The sequence below is a fragment of the Mauremys mutica genome, chromosome 6 (genome assembly GCF_020497125.1).
Source record: "Mauremys mutica isolate MM-2020 ecotype Southern chromosome 6, ASM2049712v1, whole genome shotgun sequence".
Taxonomy (NCBI): domain Eukaryota; kingdom Metazoa; phylum Chordata; order Testudines; family Geoemydidae; genus Mauremys; species Mauremys mutica.
In genome coordinates, this window is record NC_059077.1 from 122,667,983 (window position 1) to 122,690,253 (window position 22,271).

Here is a 22,271-nt window from a genome sequence, read left to right on the forward strand (position 1 = left end):
CCGATATTTACATGGCAAGGATTTGTAAACTTGTTAAAACTTAATAAATAAATAAATACAATTTTAGCTGCTCATGCTGCAAACACATGGGGAAATGATGAACTTTAGGCACACGAACAGTCCCAGTGAAGTTAGGTACCTGCTTGAGGATCAGAGTCAGTACCTTGGCTATATAATAGTAGCATTTATCATTTAATTCAGTATAAGTTTTAATCTAAAGTTGCAATAGCACAACTTTTCAAGCTGTATTTACAAAGCCTCAACCTGACTAAAACCGATTTTTGCAACATTTAAGTGCTTTACGATTATTTCAAACACTCTGTCCTATTTAAAAGATTCAAATAACAATACGTCGTTGTGGTGGGCACTTGGCTGGGGTAAAGCCTGGGATTGCTCATGTGCAATGTTTCCATGGGAAATCAAAATGAGATCTGCTAACTCCATATTTAATGCATTCATTTCCCTACCTCTTTGGGTTTTTTGAAGAAAGAGAACTATGTTTCAGAAGATTGTTGATGAGTCCAAGACGTATGACAACGAAAATGCCTGGACTGAATATTTGTCTCTGGAGACCACAAGAAAAGAGATTGTCATGTGAGTAAATAAAAACCTCTTGATAGGCAAATAGTGAAGTGACAACTACGCCCCTATTAAATAAGTGTTTACTAAGAACTGACTGCATAGTTTAGCATAGCATGCGATATTTTCCTATAAGGGATATTAAGACAACATTTTAGTATTTAATGAATCTTGGAGACAAAAGTATAGTGGCTTTGCATTCTGGGTTATTCTTGAAGGGTAGCCATATAAAAAGATATTAAAACAAAAGCCAAATATCTTTAACTTTCTCTGTACTAAAGAATTATATCGAAATATAGCAGAATTTTTTAAAATGTGTGAATAGGATGAAGTCACATCTGGGTTAGGGTGACCAGCTGTCCCGATTTTATAGGGACAGTCCCGACTTTTGGGTCTTTATCTTATATAGACTCCTATTACCCCCCACCCCGTCCCGATTTTTCACATTTGCTGTCTGGTCACCCTAATCTAGATAAGTGTCAAGTAAACTTTATATTCAAATTCTAATTGCAAGTATCCACATTTCTAATTTAAATTGCTTATTCTGCTTGGATGTATTTATGGCAACTTTCAAGATTAACAGAATCCTATGAGTTTTAGGGAGCAGACATCCAATGACAAAAACTGAAGTTATTGCAAGCCCCACACAGAACCAGAGAGCCTACTGATGAAGAGTTGCAAGAAGTCTGCTTTGGCTTAAACGGTAAGGGAGGCCAAAGCCTCCCTATTGATGAAATCAAGGATAAGAGCTTGAAAACCGAGTGCCATCCAGTATGAATCTGAAGCCTGGTCTACATCTAAAACTTACTAACAATAGCTGCTCCACTCAGGAGTATGAAAACTTCACACCTCAGAGATGTAGTTAAGCTGACCTAAACCCTGTGGTAGACACTGCTTCTTCCATTGACCTAGCTACCACCTCTCAACGGGGTGGAATTACTACAGTGACAGAAAACCCCCTTCCATTGCTGTAGCCAGTATCTACACCACAGCAGCATACAGTGCTTCAGTTGTGCTGCTGTAGTACTTGTAGTGTAGACACACTCTGAGTAAGCTACTCTTGCAAAGTAGCCAGAAAACTCCTCTCAGTGAGAAACCTTTTACTCTGCTTCACAGCTCAGATTCAGAATGCACTCATTGGGACTGCATGGATGCTCTGGAGACAGTGCAGAGAAAAGCTTCTATCGGAGCCACAGCATAAGTAGGGCCCTATCAAATTCACAGCCATGAAAAACGTGTCACGGACTATGAAATCTGGTCTCCCCTCTGAAATCTGGTCTTTTATGTGCTTTTACCCTTTACTACACATTCACGGGAAGACCAGCATTTCTCAAATTGGAGGTTCTGACCCAAAAGGGAGTTGCGGGGGGGGGGGGGGGACAAGGTTATTTTAGGGGGGGGGCGCAGTATTGCCACCCTTACTTCTGCACTGCCTTCAGAGCTGAGCGGCTGGAGAGCAGCACCTGCTGGCTGGGCGCCCAGCTCTGAAGGCAGCGCCACCGCCAGCAGCAGCGCAGAAGTATAGGGTGGCAATACCATACCATGCCATCCACCCTTACTTCTGTGCTGCTGCTGGCGGCGGCTCTACCTTCAGAGCTGGGCTCCCGGCCAGCAGCCGCTGCTCTCCAGCTGCCCAGCTCTGAAGGCAGCGCCACTGCCAGAGGCAGAGCAGAAGTAAGGGTAGCAGTACCTCAACCGCCTCTACAATAACCTTGTGAGACACACACAACCCTCCTTTTTGGGTCAGGACCCCTACAATTACAACACTGTGAAATTTCTGATTTAAATAGTTGAAATAATGAAAATTTACGATTTTTAAAATCCTATAACTGTGAAATTGATCAAAATGGACTCTGAATTTGATAGGGCCCTAAGCATATGACTTAGAAGATTCTCTGTTCTGTAACAGGTCGTGTTCGGAACATGGCTTTCAGCAGACAGCCCTCTGGCTTCCTCTTTCCTTCACACGCCCTTTGTACAGACCATTTACATGCCAAGACTTCCTCTGAGGCTTGTGCCGAGGGAGCCTTCAGAATCTGGAGTTAAGACTTAGGAGCGACCATCTCAATAGCTGAAAACAAACTACAGTTACAACATCCAAACAGGTCCATCACTGGAGTGGGTTGTTGTTTGACTAGTATTTTTAGGCATAGAGCTTTGGGGTCTGACTGGGACAGCCCACAGGGTATCAGCTCTTCTCACTGGCTAAAACCATTTCTAACAAATTTTAAGCCTTTATTTAATAAGCCCTTTTTATTATGGTTGCAAAAAACAAAACAGAAAAACCCACTAACCCCCCGCCCCCTTCCCAAAATACCCACACATCTTAAATGCAGTGTTGGCAACTTTCACATTTGTAGCACAAGTCTTGCAATGTTTGGTGTTTTTCTTGAAGCCCTAGGCCCAGATAGAGTATCAATGGGATCTTGGCTTCAAAGTGCCAAAATCAGTTAGGTGTTGTAATACTGAGCACAGCAACACCTTTAAAAATCTGGGCCCCAGTTCCTAAGGCAGGTGATTAGGGGAGAAACTTAGATTCTTAAAAAAAAAGGTTATTTAACCATCATGGCTGGAGGTAAAAGCTTGAAAACATGAAGCAAGTACACCCTGAAGGTTCACACTAGAAGACAAATAAAAAAGACCCCAATTTTTTTAATCAAGATTTTAAAGTTAATATGATTTCTGAACCCTTGGTATTAACAGTACCAGACAGAATGAAACAATAGCTCAGATACCTGAATGCTGACCCCCTCTATAGACATGAGGCCCTCAATGTAGGGTGGGGAAGAGGCATTCCCTGTGAAGGAACTGTATTTGTGGCAGAACAGGCCAGTGCAAAGTATGGGTTCCTTATGCTGATCGACAGACCTAAATTGCCTGCTAGGAGAATGTGCAGGGATCCTACTTACCAAAGTTCAGGGTCTCCCTGTAGTAGCATTAGATAGGCTTCTTCATTCCACAAAGGTGCTGGGTTTGGAGCAGAGGAATCCTTTTCTCCCGATCCTTCTTGGATCCCTTGCATAAGTGGTTTTGTTCTAGGAGTGGGGAGTGTAGCATTAGCACTGACAGAAATGCCACCTGTCATTTAAATGAGGTGTTAACTCTGAAGCATAATGAGCACTTAAAGTCAACATTGATAACTGTTTCCTTGCTTATCAGTTTAGCAGAAACATCCAGCTAATACCGGCTTTAGTGTTGTGCTTGAGACATACCACCCCTTCCTCCCCAATTTGACCTCCACAGAGCTCTGAAACTCAACTAGTTTAATTACTGTCAGTGCAGCCAATTTAATGAAAGCTCCCCCTTCTCCACCAGCAGGAACAAAGGTGAGCCCTGACCTCAGACAGGAGGAAGAGTGGTTTAGCCATAACCAGGGTGTAATCCTCACTGCCCATAAGCTCTAACCCCAGGCCAGCAAACAACATCCAGCATTGTACTTGGGTAGCACCATGGCTGTGTTAACCTCCCTCACTCCCCCACAGACACTGCCATCACTTACGACTACAAGCCCTGGTCAGGGCCAGTTCCAGGGTTTTTGCCGCCCCAAGCAGCGCAAAAAAACCCCACACACAAAAAGCCGCGATCGCGATCAGCTCTACCGCCGCCACTTCAGAATTTGGCGGCAATTCAGCGGCTGGTCCTTTGCTCCGAGAGGGACTGAGAGACCCCGCTGCCGAATTGTCGCCGAAGATCCAGACGTGCCGCCCCAAGCAGCTGCTTGCTGGGCTGGTGCCTGGAGCCGGCCCTGGTGATGCCAAAAACCAGGCCCGATAACTGCCAACTCAGCTAGGATGTTCGTGGTGTGGGAGTCACAGGGAAAGAGACTTAAAAATGGTGCATTTCTGTATTCTCCGGGAGCAGACATGAAATTTAACCATGAGTGACTACGACTAATGCTGCAACACATATTGCTTTGGAGCTGTGAGCCATAGAAATAATCAGAACTGTATTCTGGTGCTATCCCTAGACACCTCCTAGAGTGCTGGCTAAAGTAGCTGTTGGGTGCCCATCTGGGGCTAAAACAGCAGTACTAGGTGAGAAACTCATTCCTTGCACATCGTTTTCTATTTTAATATTATTACAGTAGAACCTTAACATGCACCAACAACTGGGATACTTTTAATTTAGTAACCTGCACTGGATAAGTGAACAGTTAATATTTAACGGACTCAGTAACTGGTTAAAAGATAGGAAACAAAAGGTGGGAATAAATGCTCCATTTTCACAATGGAGAGAAGTAAATAGCAGGGTCCCCCCAGGATCTGTACAGAGACCAGTGGTGTTCAGCATATTCAGAAATTATCCGGAAAAAGGGGTAAACAGTCAGGTGGCAAAGATAGTTAAATCTAAAGCCGACTGCGAAGAGTTACAAAGGGATCTCACAAAACTGGGTGACTGGGCAAAAAACAACAGGAGATGAATTCAGTGTTGATAAATTCAAAGTATTGCATAGTGGAAAACATAATCCCAACTATACATATATAATTATGAGGTCTGTGGCAAAATACCTGCCCCTCTGTTAGCTCAGTCCTTCCCAGCCTCAGAGGCACAGGCTAGGGCACAAGGGAAAAAAAAACCCTTCTCAATCTCACAAGGCCGGGCTGATTCCTTCTCAGCCAGCCCCCTAGCTCTAGTTTCTTCTCCCCCCCTGGGGAGAATGCCCTCCGTCCTGCAGCGAGTCTCAGAGTTCAGCTGTCCCTCCTTGCTGGCAGCTGCCCTGCTTCTCCCATCCTCCTTGTCAGGGAGGGTTTAAAAAGGTCTCTAGCAACTGGGGCCAGCTGAACCTGATTAGTTTCTTCCTAACCCCTGCCCCAGCTGAACCTTATTTTGCTGGCTAAGCCTTCCGGGCTAATTGTTACCCCTCTCCAGGTAGCTAATTGGCCTGAATTTGCCACATATCCCCCCCCCTGCTCAACACTACGGGGTTGGGCCACTTGGGTCGGAAAACAATGTACCCTTGACAGGCCATCCGCATTGCCATGTTGAGTCCCGGACCGGTGCCGAACCGTGAAGTGGAAGGGCTGAAGCGACAGGAACCATCTCGTCACTCGTGCGTTCTTGTCCTTGTTCTGGTGCATCCATTGCAACGGGGCATGGTCCGTGACTAGGGCAAATCTCCGTCCCAGTAAATAATAGCGGAGGCTTTCTACGGCCCACTTTACCGCCAGACATTCCTTCTCCACGATGGCGTACTTCCGTTCTCTAGGCAGGAGCTTTCTACTGAGGTAGAGGACGGGGTGTTCGTCATCTCCGACCATTTGGGAAAGCACCGCCCCCAGGCCTACTTCCGAGGCGTCCGTCTGTAGGACGAACTCCTGCCCCCAGTCTGGGGCTACTAGGACAGGGTCCGTGCAGAGGGCCGTTCGTAGATCCACAAAAGCGGCTTCGGCCGCAGCAGACCATTTCACTATGTCCGGGCCCCGAGCCCTGGTCAGGTCCATTAAGGGGCATGCCCTGGTGGCAAAGTGGGGAATGAACCGCCTATAGTACCCCACGAGTCCCAGGAATGCTCGGACCTGCTTTTTCCGCAGTGGCCGGGGCCACTTCAGTATGGCGTCTAGCTTGTTGAGTTGGGGCCTCACCACGCCCCTCCCCACTACATACCCCAGGTATTTGGCTTCAGCTAACCCGATCGAACACTTGGAGGGATTCGCGGTCAGTCCGGCCTTTCTCAGGGTATCTAGGACTGCCTCTACCTTTCCGAGATGCGTCTCCCAGTCGGGGCTATATATGATGACATCATCAAGATAGGCAGCAGCGTACTCCCTATGGGTCCGTAACAGCTTATCCATTAGCCGCTGGAAGGTAGCGGGGGCCCCATGTAATCCAAAGGGAAGAACGGTGTATTGATATAGTCCTTCTGGGGTTGCAAAGGCCGTCTTCTCCTTGTCGGTCTTCACCAGGGGGATCTGCCAATAGCCCTTGGTAAGGTCCAGGGTAGACATGAACCGGGCCTTTCCCAATCTGTCGATCAGTTCGTCGATCCTGGGTAAGGGGTAGGCATCAAATCGGGATACCTCGTTCAGCTTGCGGAAGTCGTTGCAGAACCTCAAACTGCCGTCTGGCTTCGGCACCAGAACCACGGGACTGGACCACTGGCTATGAGACTCTTCAATAACCCCTAGGGCCAGCATCTTCCTGACCTCTTTCCGAATTTCCTCTCTTTTGGCTTCCGGGATCCGGTATGGCTTGACGTGCACCTTCACCCCGGGCTCTGTGAAGATGTGATGGTGAACTTCCGTAGTTCTACCGGGCTTCTCCGAGAACACGTCTTGGTTGCGTTTGACCAGGCTGACCGCCTCGGATCGTTGTTCCGGGGTCAGCTCCAGGGATATTCCCACCTGGTTGGGCTGATCGTCTTTAGGGGGTGGCGCCCCCAACACCGTTACCAGGGTTTCTCTATCCTGCCAGGGTTTCAGCAGATTTATGTGATAGATCTGCTCCAGCTTCCGGCGACCTGGCTGCCGGACCTTGTAGTTAACTTCCCCTACTGCCTCAATTACCTCATAGGGTCCCTGCCATCTGGCCAGGAGCTTGCTCTCTGCCGTGGGTATGAGCACCATCACCCGGTCCCCCACCTGGAACTTCCGGGCCTTTGCTTGACGGTTGTAGTAGGTCCGTTGTGCCCCTTGGGCCTTCTCCATGTGTTCGCGTACTAGGGGGGTGACCCTGGCGATTCGGTCTCTCATTTGTAGCACATGTTCCACAATGTTTCTCCCCGGGTTTGGCTGCTCTTCCCAGTCTTCTTTAGCCAGGTCCAGTATGCCCCTGGGGTGCCGGCCATATAACAGCTCGAAGGGGGAGAATCCCGTGGAGGCCTGAGGAACTTCCCGGACGGCAGACAGCACGTATGGTAGCAGGGTGTCCCAGTCTTTTCCATCGCAGCTGATCACCTTCCGCAACATGTTTTTCAACGTCTTGTTAAAGCGTTCAACGAGGCCATCGGTCTGGGGGTGGTAGACCGACGTTCAGAGGGTCCGTATGTGGACCAGGTCACACAAGTCCTTCATCAGCTTGGAAACAAAGGGGGTCCCTTGGTCTGTCAGGATCTCCCTAGGTATCCCTACTCTGGAGAATATCTGGACTAATTCTTTGGCTATGGACTTGGACATGGTATTCCGCAGGGGGATGGCCTCGGGGTATCGGGTGGCATAATCCAATACTACTAGGATGTACCGATGGCCCCGGGCTGACTTTTCTAATGGCCCCACTATGTCCATAGCTATCCGCTCGAACGGGATCTCAATAATCGGTAGAGGGACCAGAGGGGCCCGTAAGTATGGTCGGGGCCCATGTAGTTGGCACTCCGGACAGGAGGAACAATACTGCCGGACGGCTGCATAAATGCCAGGCCAAAAAAATCTCTGTAGAACCCGGTCGAGGGTCTTATCCATCCCTAGATGGGCCCCGAACAGATGACTGTGGGCCAGGTCCATTACCGCCCTTTGATGCTTCCGGGGGACCAAGAGTTGTTCGATGACTCGCTCTTGGACCCGGACTACTCTATACAGCAAATCCTTTTTAATCATGTAATACGGTCCTGGTCCCTTAGCTCTTCCCTCCACCGGGACCCCATTCACCTCGACTACTTCTTTAAAAATGTTGTGGTATAGGGGATCATTGGCCTGATCCTGACCAAAAGTCCCACGTGCGGCCCCTTTGGGCCCCATTTCGGGGGGGTCCTCCTCCCCCTCCCCCTCAGAGATAGCCTTCGGGGAACCCGGCCCAACAAATGGGCTGGAGTCGGCTGGCCTGGCCCCGCTGTCAGCTGCGCCCCTTCTTTCCCCCGCCAATGTAGGCGTCAGGTACCGGGTCAGGATCCTCGTCCCCCTCCTTTTGTCGGCCCTCCGTTCCCTCCGAGGTTTCCTGGGCTTCCCCGGTGGGGAGAACACGTCCTGGCCAAACTCGTGGAAAGCGGGGAGAGGGTCCCCCATCTGGGCCGCCCCTGGGGCCCCAGGGTTCTCCCACCCTTCCTCCTCTTTCCCGGGGAGCAGGCCATCAAATCCCGGGAAGTCTCGTCCGATAAGGACAGGGTAAGGGAGTTTCGGAACGACTCCTACCATCACCTCGGTGGGGTTTCCGAGCACCTCAATGCGTACAGGGACGGTCGGGTAGTAGCCGACATCCCCATGTACACAGGATATTCCCGAGCGCTTGGCCTGGGATAGTTGGCCCGGCCTGACCAGCTTCCCAGAGACCAGCGTAATCGCACTGCCTGAGTCTATTAATGCTGTGGTCCCTATCCCGTTCAGCTTAACGGGCCGAGTGTATCTATGAGGGACCATCGTGTCCCCGACCAGACTGATTAGCCCGCACGGTCCCCCTATTTCCCCTAGTTCGCACTGCATAGGCTCCCCAAGGTTAGGGCATTGGGCAGCAATGTGCCCTAGTTCACCACAGGCATAACATCGGTACCCCCCCTTGGGTAGCCCCCTATTTTTCGGGCTGCTGGGACGCATTCCCGGAGCCCTTCTTCCCCAGTCCTCCAGTCTTTCCGGGACTGCCGGTGGTTCCTTCACCTCCTGCCTCCCCTCCATTTTCCGGCCCGGGGCTAGGGCGAACGGGGGCCTCGGTGTAGAGGCTGGCCTCCGACATTGGCGCCTCCCTCCCCCGGGGGTCTGAGATAGTTCTTGGGCTGCCAAGTGTCTCTCCACGAGAGCAACCAGATCATCATAAGAGGAGGGGTCGTTTTGGCAGACCCACCCCCGTATGTCCGGCGGCAACCCTCTCATGTATCTGTCCAATACCAGGAGTTCTAATACCTTCTCCGGCCCATGGGCCTCGGGGCGGAGCCACTTCCGAGCAAGGTGTATCAGATCGAATAGCTGGGACCTCGGGGGTTTGTCCTCCCGGTACTTCCACTCGTGGAAGCGCTGGGCCCTTATGGCAGGCGTCAGGCCTGCCCTCGCCAGGATCTCCGCCTTCAGCCGAGAGTAATCCATGGCTGCTTCCGCGGGCATGTCAAAGTAGGCTTTCTGGGCCTCCCCGCATAGAAATGGAGCCAGCAGACCGGCCCACTGGTCCTGTGGCCAGGCCTCCCGCCGGGCCGTCCTCTCGAACGCAAGGAGATATGCCTCTACATCGTCCTCTGGTATCATCTTCTGCAAGAAGTTGCTTGCCCGTAGCGGTCGGGTCCCCTGGGCCCCCTGCGTCATTGTGGTGAGGGCCTTCAACTGGTTCACTACCTCGGTCAGGTTTGCCCGATCTTGGGCTGCCTGGCTCATCAACAGCTGGTTGGTCTCCTGTTGCACCCGTACGGACTCCCGCTGGGCAGCCACCTGCACTCTGGTAGCCTCTTGTTGGGCCGCAGTGGCCTGTATCAGTGCCTTCAGCACATCCTCCATTTTAGAGAAATTTTTTTTTTTTTTTTTTTTTTGTGGTCTTCACCCTGCCTAGTTACGGCTTGCCATGGAGCCTCACCCACTAGGCGATCCCACTCCTGACACCACGTGTGGCAAAATACCTGCCCCTCTGTTAGTTAGCTCAGTCCTTCCCAGCCTCAGAGGCACAGGCTAGGGCACAAGGGAAAAAAAAACCCTTCTCAATCTCACAAGGCCGGGCTGATTCCTTCTCAGCCAGCCCCCTAGCTCTAGTTTCTTCTCCCCCCCTGGGGAGAATGCCCTCCGTCCTGCAGCGAGTCTCAGAGTTCAGCTGTCCCTCTTTGCTGGCAGCTGCCCTGCTTCTCCCATCCTCCTTGTCAGGGAGGGTTTAAAAAGGTCTCTAGCAACTGGGGCCAGCTGAACCTGATTAGTTTCTTCCTAACCCCTGCCCCAGCTGAACCTTATTTTGCTGGCTAAGCCTTCCGGGCTAATTGTTACCCCTCTCCAGGTAGCTAATTGGCCTGAATTTGCCACAGGTCTAAATTAGCCGTTACCACTGAGGAAAGACCTTGGAGTCATCGTGGATAGTTCTCTGAAAAACATCCACTCAGTATGCAGCAGCAGTCAAAAAAATGAACAGAATGTTGGGAATCTTTAAGAAAGAGATAGATAAGAAGACAGTAAATATCATAATGCTCTTATATAAATCCATGGTAGACTCGTACCTCAAATACTGCATGCAGTTCTGGTTGCCCCTTCTCAAAAAAAGATATTAGAATTGGAAAAAGTATGGAGAAGGGCAACAAAAATGATTAAGGATCTGGAACAGATTCCATATAGTAGGACCCTACCAAATTCACCGTCCATTTTGGTCAATTCTGCTATCATAGGATTTTAAAAATTGTAAATTTCATGATTTAAGCTATTTAAACCTGAAATTTCCCTGTGTTGTAATTGTAGGAGTCCTGGCCCCCAAAGAAGTTGTGCAGGGGTGAGTTGCAAGGATAGTGTGTGTGGGAGGGGGGGGGGTGGCAGTGCTGCTACTCTTACTTCTGTGCTGCTGCTGGCGCGGTCTTCAGAGCTGGGCAGCCGGAGAGCGGCAGCTGCCGGCTGGGATCCCAGCTCTGAAGGCAGCACCACCATCGTCAGCAGCACAAAAGTAAGGATGGCCCGGTATGGTATTGCCACCCTTACTTCTGAGCTGCTGCAGCGCTGCCTTCAGAGCTGGCACCCAACCAACAGCTGCTGCTCCAGGCGCCCAGCTCTGAAGTCAATGTAGAAGTAAGGGTGGCAATACCATGACTACCTAAAATAACCTTGGGATGCTCCTGGAACTCCCTTTTGGGTCAGGACCCCCAGTTTGAGAAATGTTGGTTTCCCTGTGAAATCTGTGTAGTACAGGGTGAAAGCACAAAAAAGATCAGATTTCATGGGAGGAGACCAGATTTCACAGTCTGTGAGGTGTTTTTTTAAGGCCATGAATTTGGTAGAGCCCTACATATGAGAGACTAAAAAGACTGAGACTATTCAGCTTGGAAAATAGATGACTAAGGGGGGCATGACAGAGATCTATAAAATCATGACTGATGTGGAGAAAGTAAGTGTTATTTACCCCTTCACATAACACAAGAACCGGGGGTCACTAATGAAATTAATAGGCAGCAGGTTTAAAAACAAAAAAAGGAAGTACTTTTTCACACAACACACAGTCAAGCTATGGAACTCATTGCCAGGGGATGCTCTGGAGGCCAAAATTATATATAGTGGACTAAAAAAAGAATTGGATAAGTTCACGGAGGACAGGTCCATCAATGGCTATTAGCCAAGAGGGTCAGGGATGTAACCCCATCCTCTGGGTGTCCATAAGCCTCTGACTGTCAGAAGCTGGGAGTGGGTTACTCAATGCCCTGTTCTGTTCATTCCCTCTGAAGCATCGACCACTGTCAGCAGACAGGAACACTGGTCTGACCCAGTATAACTGTTCTTATGTTCATTAAATTCCGAGAAGCGTCTAGTTCTAATAATTGATACTGGATAGTGGTCTAGCATATGTTCTGTAGTATTTAGAATAATTAAACACAGACATAAAACCTCACTGCAGGTTCTGCTACTAAATCTTTGCTAAGAAGTTACATGAGATTTTTGAGAATTAGCATAGCAGTAAGACCTAAAAAGCAAACCCATCCGATCAAAGAAAAGTACAGTAATCACAAAACTGTTTTGGTGGCAGGCAAGAAACACAGATACACTACGTTTAACTCAAGATACTACTGCATACTGTCTGTCCCTGGTTTACAAAATGGTTCTCCTCAATCTTTAATGTTTGTCGGGGGAGAGGAGAGAAGTGGCAAAGTGTAGTACTGTTAAATTACAGTATAGACCCTGGATCCAGTGGGAACAGGACTGAGCGCTTCAGAATAGAAACTAACTCCGGTTCTGATTCTGTTCTCCAGGGCCATGATGATGACTGCCTGTGACTTATCTGCGATCGCTAAACCCTGGGAAGTGCAGAGTAAGGTCAGACGCCTGATACACAATGTACTCCAATATATTGAAACCCGCTCTATTGTCTGAAGCCTGCATGAAGGAGGCTTCTCCTTACTTATCCTGGCCAAGTTTCCAGTAATGCTGGTAGAAATTATATTTTTAGATTGATGAGCCAAGACCTTTTAGCTTGATGTTATTTTATTAGCAATCATGTAAGAGCTGAACCATCAGGGCTTACCAACACCACCTCTTCCCTCCCAGTGTTTCCATAGAAGGTTTTTATGGAGTTGTATAAAGTTTAAGACATTTATACACAGCTGGACAGTTGTTAACATTGGACTGTCACAGTAACAGTCACTGTGCTGAATGTAAAAGTAGGTAAATAAATGTAAAAGCAAATATATCTAGAGACTGCACCCAGTGCTATGAACCACTAGGACACAGTTAGTGTCACACAGACAGGCTTCAGGGAAAACAGTGCTGGCAACTCTGACTTTATTGCCAGTCTCATAACATTCAGGGTTTTTCTTAAAGCCCCCGCTCCTGGAATCATGTGGCTGAGAATCTCAAGTAACTTTCACTTTAAAAAGCATTTAGTCCTCATTCTTACAGAAAGCTTAGGGGGGAAAAAAAAACAACTGCACAAAACCATAAGACAAACTCCAACATTCATATTTTAAAACCTCACTTTTTAGGGGTTGGGGAGGAAGAGTCATGAAAGCTTCAGACTGGTGATACTGGGAAAGGACAACTGTGTCCTGGGGCACGTGGCAAAGAATCCTCTAATGCTGTGACGGTCCCCACCCTAAGCCTCATTGTAAAGTCCTGCTAAGGGCAGCGGGGAAGCTGTTCATTGACTGACATGAAGGAGCACTAGATGGAAGAGTCTGCTGCCAGAGTCACGGAATTTGATTCTGCACTTCATAGCCCCAGGGTGATTCCACTGATCTCAGTGGCGCGATCATGCCGTGAATTAGTTAACTACACAGCAAGCAAGGCTGCAAATCTACAGCACTACCACTACCACATGCAACAACATCCTACCTGGAACATTGCTACAGAGCAATAGCAGCGTCCACATGGGACGTTACTGTGTGGCAAGTTGGCATGCTGTAGAGTCACACCCTGGTTTGCCATTCAGTAACTCGTCGTGTAGACAAACTGAGTAGGGAATCAGATGCACTGTGCTAAGAGGATCACTTAGCTGTAGTCTGGGATTTGACAGAGAAGATCGCTGGGTAAAGGAGCAGGGACTGGAACTCTCCCGTTACTGGAGACAAACTGTTTCAGATTAAAATCCCCAAACTGACTGTAGCTCTTATTCCAATGTAGGTAGCTCTCCTAGTAGCAGCTGAATTCTGGGAACAGGGAGACTTGGAGATAAGTGTACTTCAGCAGCAGCCTATCGTAAGTAGCCTATGAGCTCAGATTCATTCATTTCCTTCTAGCAAACCTCTTCACTGACAGCAATACATGATCAGGGCTGGATGCTTTGACAACATGGGAGCCCCTGCGGGGGGGGGGGGGGGCGGGGAGAACTCCTGTAATAGACATGAAAGCTGAGAGCAGTGATAATACAGATCACAGGTTCCAAAAATCTAGCTCTGCTAATGAATTTTTTTTTAAGTGAAATGTTTGTTTAGTTAATTTAAGGAACTTTAGGATCCCCTTAGCATTTATTAAGAATACAAAGATCCATCAATCTGGTACTATGGTGAGGGGCATAATAGAAAACAGTATCTAGGGACAGAAGTGGAGAAGAGAGACTGTAGCTTGCTAAAGAAAAATGATGAAAATACCATTGTCTGTGTGGGAGAAGGAAGAGGTCGGAAAAGGAAAGCTCTTGAGAATGATACAGCAGAAGTGTTAGGCTGAGTTGCGACACTCCTCAAGGCGGAATAGTTCTAAAGGGAAAACACCCAGATGTGGCATTGAAGTGTTCTCCAAAGAAATTCTGTTCTCTTCCAGCCTATGATGGACAGGAAAAAAGCTGCTGAGCTTCCAAAGCTTCAAGTCGGTTTCATTGACTTTGTGTGCACGTTTGTTTATAAGGTAAGTGATTTGCACAGCAAAGAATGAATGCTCGCTGATGCAGCAACAATGATGGTTTTTAAAAACCACTTACTCTAGCAAAAATTATATAAGCAAATTTCTCTCCGATCAGTGAGACTTGACCAATACCTAGAATGTTAATCAACAAGACACACGCTCGTCTTTCCCCTGACCAAAGACACTGCATGCAATAAATTGGGAAACTGGGATAAGCCTACACTGTAAGCAGGAAAACTCCCACCATTACAGTGCCAACATGCACTAGGTGTAACTGGTCCAGGATTGTTACATACATTATTTAATACACCTTAAGTTTTGCTACATGGGATCACATCACCTGCCCAGCAGAGCAGCTGTACACCACACAGCAGTGCAGGGCGGCCTTGAACCCAGAGCTACAGGTGTGCTGTAAGCGGTGATCCTTGGGCAGCTAGTGTAACGCAGAGCAGCCTCACAGTGCCCGACAACCCCAGGACTGGTCAATTGTACAGAGCCGTCTTTGCACCTCTAGGCATGAGCTGCACTGGGCCCAGGAGATAAAAGCCAAGATTCCACAGAAAACTCCATATAGGGCAGTGGAGTGACGGGTGGGACAATACACAATTCCACTCCTGCTGGAATGGAAGGGCACAGAGTGGGCTCAGGGTCTCTCTTGAGTGGCCCACAGGATCTGGTCCATGAGGCAACTATAGCTGAACTGCTCGGTAATGGTGACCCTACTGTAATTAAATGTAGCATCCTCGTAGGTGGATAATACCAGAAAACCCACCGCAGTAACATTTAACTATAAAAACGGGAACTGCACAAAAGTGAGGGCGCTTGTTAGATGGAAATTAAAAAGGAGCTGCCAGATAGGTTAAATGCCTGCAAGCAGCATGGGGACTACTTAAAAATACCATCTCAGACTAAACATATGCCCCAAATCATAAAAGACAATAAGAGGAACAAAAGAACGCCACCGTGGCATCCTTTAAAATTTGGAAGTGAATTCCTAGTGAGGGTAACTGGAAGGCGCACAAACTCTGGCAGGTTAAGGGTAATAAGGCAGGCCAAGAAAGAACTTGCTAAAGATGCAAGAACTAAGAGTAAGAATTCTTTCAAGTACATCAGCAGCAAGAAGCTTGCCCAATAGGCAGTGGAGACCCTAGACAGGGCCGCCCAGAGAATTCCGGGGGCCCGGGGTCTTCGGCGGCGGGGGGCCCCCGCTCAGGGGCGGCTCTAGACCCCAGCGCGCCGAAGACCTGGGGGGCGGCATTTGGCTCCGGTTGAGCTCCCGCAGGCATGACTGCGGCAGGTCGACCGGAGCCCGGGACGAGTGACTGCGGCGGGTGCCGTGGTCCCGCGGCTCCGCTTGACCTGCCGCAGTCATGCCTGCGGGAGGTCCAGCCGAGCCGCGGGACGAGCGCCCCCTCCGCAGTCATGCCTGCGGCAGGTCCACTCGTCCCGGGCTCCGCTTGACCTGCCGCAGTCATGCCTGCGGGAGCTCAACCGGAACCGCAGGGGCCCCAGAAAACACTCGTGGGGGCCCCTGCAGGACGCGGGGCCTGGGGCAAATTGCCCCTCTTGCCCCCCCCTCTGGGCGGCCCTGACCCTAGATGACAAAGGTGCTGAAGGAGCACTCAAGAAAGACAAGGCCACTGCAGAGAAGCTAAATGAATTCTTTGCATCAGTCCTTACTGCAAAAGTAGCGGGAAGAGTCAACAGCTTTTGTAAAAGGGAAGTTATGTCTCACCAATCTATCAGAATTCTCTGAGAGTGTCAATAAGCATGTGGACAAAGGTAAAAGATAGGAAACAAAGGGTAGGAATAAATGGTCAGTTTTCAAAAAGGAGAGGGGTAAATAGATCTGTGGTGTTCAGTATATTCATCAATGATCTGGAAAAGAGGGTGAACAGTGAAGTGGCAAAGTTTCCTGACAATGCAAAATTATGCAAGGTAGTTAAGTCCAAAAATGACTGTGAGGAGTTAGAAGGGGATCTTGGGTGGCTGGGCAACAAAATGGCAGATGAAATCAAGATTGGTAAGTGCAAAGCAAAACACGTTGGAAAAAATAATCCCAATTACACATACAAAATTAGCTGTTGCCACTCAAGAAAGAAACTTTAGAGTCATCGTGGCTAGTTCTTTGAGAACTTCGATCCAATGCACAGCTGTGGTAAAAAAAAAAGGCTAACAGTATGTTAGGAACTATTAGGAACGGGACAGAAAATATCATAATGCCACTATATAAATCCATGGTGCACCCACACCTTGAATACTGTGTCCCATTCTGGTCACCCCATCTCTAAAAAGATATAATGGAACTAGAAAAGCTTCAGAGAAGGGCAAAAAAGACGATCAAGGGTATGGAACAGCTTCCATATGAGGAGACACTAAAAAGATTAGTTGTCTCTTTTCTAAGATGAACAGCCTTAAAGGGGGGATATGATAGAGGTCTGTATAATCATGAATGGTGTGGAAAAAATGAAGCATTATTTACCCTTTTCCACAGTACAAAAACCGGGAGTCACCCAGTGAAATTAATAGGCAGCAGATTTAATACAAACAAGATGAAGTACTTTTTAACCTAATGTACAGTTAACCTGTGGAACTCATTACCATGTGACTGCTAAAAGTATAACTGGGTTCAAGACAAGAACTGGATAAATTAATGGAGGATAAGTCCATCAGTGGATATTAGCCAAGATGGTCGGAGATGTAACCCCATGATCCGGGTGTCCCTAGCCTCTGACTGCCAGAAACCAGGAGGGTAAAATTGTCCTGTTCTGTACACTCCCCTTGAAGCTCTGGGACTGGCCACTGTCGGCAGACAGGATACTGGGCTAAACAGACCATCGGTCTGACCTAATATGGCCGTTCTTATACAAATCTTCTAAAGCTCTGGGATGAAAACCAGGGAGGACAACTCTGCTCCTCTGGCACAATGGAACTTTCCACCCTAAGGGTAAAGGTTGTCTGGGCAGAAGACAGAGGTTTCTTAGAGGCCAGCCCAAGACTATAGAACGAACTCCCCCCAGGAACAAAGGCCCATCACAAACCTCCCCACCTTCCACGCCGAGTGCATGGCATATTTCTTTGACTTCTCAAACATATGGCAGCATGTGTCTACTATTTAAAAAAAATCCAAGAGACTGCAGTGAACACACTTCTCCCCTGGGGGGCAGGATGAAAGAACAAACACATGACTGATGTTAGACCCAGTTGCCTGAGCACTGTTGGAAGGCCCTCAGATACTACGGTTATGAAAACGTACATAGACTAGAATAGACTTATAGAATAGCCTTAACCCCTTCCCAGCCTCAACTAGCACCCAGTGGCACAGGTATTTTGGATGAGCAGCCCTGCTAAGTCACTGTTGTACTGTTTGTTGGGTGTGCTTGGGGCAGGAATTTTCACGTTTCCACAAGGAAATTCAGCCGATGTATGAGAGATTGCTGAACAACAGAAAGGAATGGAAGGCCCTTGGTGATGAGTATGATGCAAAAATGAAAGTGCTGGAAGAAGAGAAGAAAAAAGAGGAGGAAAAAATGGCTGCAAAGCAAGGTAAGAAATACTTTAAATGTTAATACCTCAGAATCTACTCCTGTGGCTAACTGCCCAAGCCCACCAACCCCCTGCGTAAATTAACTTATCCAAACTCCCAGCTCTTCCCACACATGTGAATTTGGTCCAGTAGTTAAAGCAAAGGGTTGGATACAGGGGAAATCCTCAATCTGACTTGGGCCTATGACTCACTCTGTCAAGGGCCAAGTCCATAATAGTGAATGGCTTCAAAACCTACAATTGACATCTCAGACGGTTCCACGCCTCCAGAAAGGCCATCTGCATGAACTCCTCTGTGGAGATCTCCTGTGGTAATGGGCTGGTTAACACCTGTAAGACCGGATCAACGCAGTGTGGCAAATCGTACTGAACACTTGTCTGCACTTGCAGCTCAGCTACGTCTGTTGGCCGCACTGAGTCAGCTTTGTAGTGTAGTTAGTCTATGGGGGGGAGGACACGTGCTTGAGAATACAGAAGCTGTGGCTAACATGCTGCCTAATGGGCCAAGGGAAAAAACAATGAACTCACTAGAAATAAGATGAAGCACTGCAGTTACTCCCAAGCGTACCCTTCTAGCCAAACTTTTGCTGATAATAAGACTCATTATTACAGCTTCCAGTGAAGGTTGTGGAGTCCCCATCATTGGAAGCTTTCAAAAACAAGTTGGACAAAGTACACCTGCCAGAGATGATTTAGGTTTACTTGGTCCTGCCACAGCATGGGAGGGCTGGACCTGATGACTTCTCGAGGTCCCTTCTAGCCCTTCATTCCTAGGATTCTATGCATGCCGATTGTTTGGTCTTAATGTTTTTTCCCTGGGCCTAGCCCAATTCCCATTTGAGTCAATGGGAACTGGACTGAGGCCTTCATTCTTAATACATTTCTGTGGTTAAGACAAGAACATTCATGTCTGAGATTGTCTCCACCTCAGACAAGGCACTGACCTCTTGAGAAAGGAAGTCAGGGAGATCATTATCCTGAAGCATTTTGAAGCAAGAACCGGTTTGTGTAGAAAACGGCTATGAGCACATTGGTAGCACGTCAGAATATCTAGGAATTTATACCAGCTTCCTCACTGAGGGCCTTCCAAGGGTTAAAATGTAAAATGACTCAGTTAAAGACTAAAGGATTTCAAATTACATGGGTTTATAGCAGCTGCGAATGTATCTCTAATTACTTGTTTCCTCTCATACAGCTGCTATGATGGCAACTTGCAATGGAAGAACTGCCCCATCTAGAACCTGTTGTATCATTTAAACCTATTTCTGCTGGCATATGAGCTATGCACCCTGGGAAAGGTCTTGTAAGAGAAAAAAGTTCCAGTGTACAAATATAAATTCTTGATGTAACCCTTTAATTACCTAAACTGGGCTTGTCACCTAGCCATGGAAGGGCCTAGTTTTGTTTACCCGACCCATGTGAACACCCTTACTGAGGACAGTGAGCCAAATTCTGCCCTCTTTCTCACTCCATGCAATGCCACTGAAGTCACTGGGTTGTACCGTTTAAGACAGGGCAAAATTTGGTCCCACGAATCTACTTGCATGACTGATGGCTGTAGCATATGTCCTGAAATCTGAATTCCCCCTTCCCTACTCCAAACCCCCATGCCTATATTTACAGGGCCAGATGGATGGTGAATGGACTTTGTGCCCAATTCAACTGTGATTTACCTAGCGTGCAGCCAGAGGTCACATGGTGGGTAAATTGAGGCAGAATTAACTCCTTGAATGCATCTTGCAGGACCACATGGACAAGCCAGCAATATGTAAAAGAGTCAGATCCATTCATCTCATAGGGAGAAAGATCCCCTTTATCCAAATATTTATGCTGAGATTCTGCTCTCAGTTACTCCGGAGTTATTCCACAGAAGTCAGACTGATGCCCCTAGAGCGGAGTTCAGAATGTGGGCTTTCATCTAGAACAGTGAATCAGAGCACAAGAGTGTGTTAGCAATAGAACTGTTAAATCATCTGTCCTTCTCACACATCCATAAACTTTATCTTTTGAAGGAATTGAGCTAAATTCAGATCTGGTCTAAACAATTGCAACTCCACTGAATGTAAAGAAACACCCATGAGGACAAGAATAATTCCGTAGCAGGGTCTGAACAGTATGCAGTCAATGCTACATGGAGCCACACACTGCATGATGAGGATAAAACAGAATATTGAAAAGCTGCTCATTCCCTGAGCATGATCAGTTTTGTGCACGGAATGAGGCAAGGATCCTGGGGAAAACACAGCATGTGATCATGTAATTAGAGTGTGGGTCAATGCATAGGCACAAGGGTGCTAAATTAAAGTTGAAAAAGCAGCCTTAATTCCGGCATTCCTTGAGTGTTTGACTTTGCAACATTCATATTATTGTAATATAATTTGTTCATAATGTAACTTGCGTGACCAAAAAGTAGGCCTATTTTGGTCAAAATTATGGAAAACAAGAATATGATCAAGCTTGGGGTAGGTGCTACAATTGGTTTTGGAATATCCCCCATTGTTGTTTGCAGGGTTGATCCCAGGATATTAGACACACAAGGTAGGTGAGATAATATCTAGAAGTTGGTCCAATAAAATATATTACCGTACCCACCTTGTTTCTTTGGGACACCCCTGCATTCCCCAACACCTCTGAAATGCTGAGAACTGAATTAGAGAAACAGATTCCAGCATGTGGCTTCAGATTGGTCTGTGCAGCCACTTACAAGAACCCGGCAAAAGAAATGATAGGGGAAGGATGTAAGGAGATATCCTGCTCTCCTCTCATTCCAGGTCACTCCCACCTCTGCCCCCTTTTGCACAAGTCACTGTTTTATGAGAGATTTACTATAGTTAAGACATATTCTGTTAGCTTTTGTAAAAATAAACAAACACAGCACCTTGATACTCTTGTCACCTCCTGTGCTTTTACACTTGTGACTCACTTACATCTATAGCTACTCCTAACAAGAGAGGAGAATTGGGTCCACAACGATCTCTGATTGTCACTGAATGTCAGTAATGCCTGATTTACAGCAGTGAGGGAGGAGGCTGGCTGGTCTCAATTTAAAAAAAAAAAACAAAAAACCCACACATGTTCTGTATATTTATTCCTTTATTTTCACCTTCCCATTTTTATTTAGTGGTAACCCTTCCCCCCCACCCCCCAGAATTAGTGTTTCCAATTTCTCTCATCACCCTCATTTCCCCCCATAAATCCTCCCCCACTCTGTCACTACCTTTCTGCTCCATCCCAATGCATACTCAGAGGTAGTGGCCTCTGCTACAGCAAAGAACGGGATACAGAAATCGCTCTTCCCCTAGCTCAGTGGTCCCCCAACTTTTCCCATCACACGCCCCCAGGAACCAGGGCTGTGGCTCCTGGATGAGTGTGTGTGTGGATGGACAGGGGTAAGAGGGCAGAGGCTGGGGCCAGAGCTGCTGGGGGGTAGGGCCATGGCCAGAGCAGAGGGTGGGGAGGGAGCCCCACCCAGCCCCTGCTACCCCCCAAAAAACATTCCTCAGCATGCGCCCCAGTTTGGGGAACACTGCCCTAGCCTTATGTAAGAGAGGAAACACATCCTGCCCCCAGAGAGAAAGGCAGAGAGCTAAGTCTTGAGACAAGGTGGTCTGAGCACAGCTCTAACATACAAGTGTTGGGTTTACAGGAGCTCATCCTGTACTATTATTTCTGTGTTAGTTTGCTATTAAATTGTGTTCAACAAGCATAGGATTATTCAGGCAGCACTGTGGCCTAAATGTGTTCAATGTATGTTTATTGAAAGCAAGGGAATTCATCTACATTTACAGTGGTTATCTAAACAAAATGCCTCTCTGCAGTGAGTTAACAGCAAAAGTAACATTTTGCTCAGTTGTGTTATTCTCAGCACATTAGCCACACCTTGCAGTGAAGAAAGCAGGAATCTGCAAGAATAAGCGGGTGATTAGCAGATTCATTAATGCATATGCATCAGTAGATAGCTAAAGTGCTCAAGACAATATTTAGTCTGATATTTCCCAGTTATGTTCAAATTTCCTTATGTGGCTGTTCTTAGTTATACTAGAGTGCTGGCTATCCAAAACGGATACTTTAAACTGCACTCCAGCATTCACAGCAGCACTGGAATTATGTCTTTTTCAGAAAGTAAATTAGCATTAAATGTCAATTGATTTGAAGTGTAAATGGCAAGTACTTTCAGCTGTTTCCCTGGGCCCCACCACCGTCTGAATCTTTTACTGGGTGAACTTTTGACATGAGAAGTGTTTAACATCAGACGTTCACTTTAAGAGATATGGCTATCAGTGTAATTAC

The 22,271-nt window shown here is 47.6% G+C and overlaps 2 protein-coding genes across 2 annotated transcripts in view; one reads left to right on the forward strand and one right to left on the reverse strand.

The window, feature by feature from the left end:
• The window catches only part of LOC123373351 (purpurin), a 78,179-nt gene extending 74,586 nt beyond the window's left edge, over nt 1–3,593 (reverse strand). The window contains exon 1 of the mRNA XM_045022347.1: nt 3,489–3,593. The gene's annotated coding sequence lies outside the window, so the exon portion shown is untranslated. The remainder of the gene's footprint in view (nt 1–3,488) is intronic.
• Nucleotides 1–19,678, forward strand: part of PDE6B (phosphodiesterase 6B) — a 44,363-nt gene extending 24,685 nt beyond the window's left edge. Inside the window, exons 17-22 of the mRNA XM_045022344.1 lie at nt 487–594; nt 12,353–12,416; nt 13,719–13,793; nt 14,355–14,438; nt 17,825–17,981; nt 19,177–19,678. Coding sequence (XP_044878279.1) covers nt 487–594; nt 12,353–12,416; nt 13,719–13,793; nt 14,355–14,438; nt 17,825–17,981; nt 19,177–19,238 — 550 coding nt within the window. The 3' untranslated portion in view covers nt 19,239–19,678. The remainder of the gene's footprint in view (nt 1–486; nt 595–12,352; nt 12,417–13,718; nt 13,794–14,354; nt 14,439–17,824; nt 17,982–19,176) is intronic.
• The last annotated feature ends 2,593 nt before the right edge of the window (nt 19,679–22,271 follow it).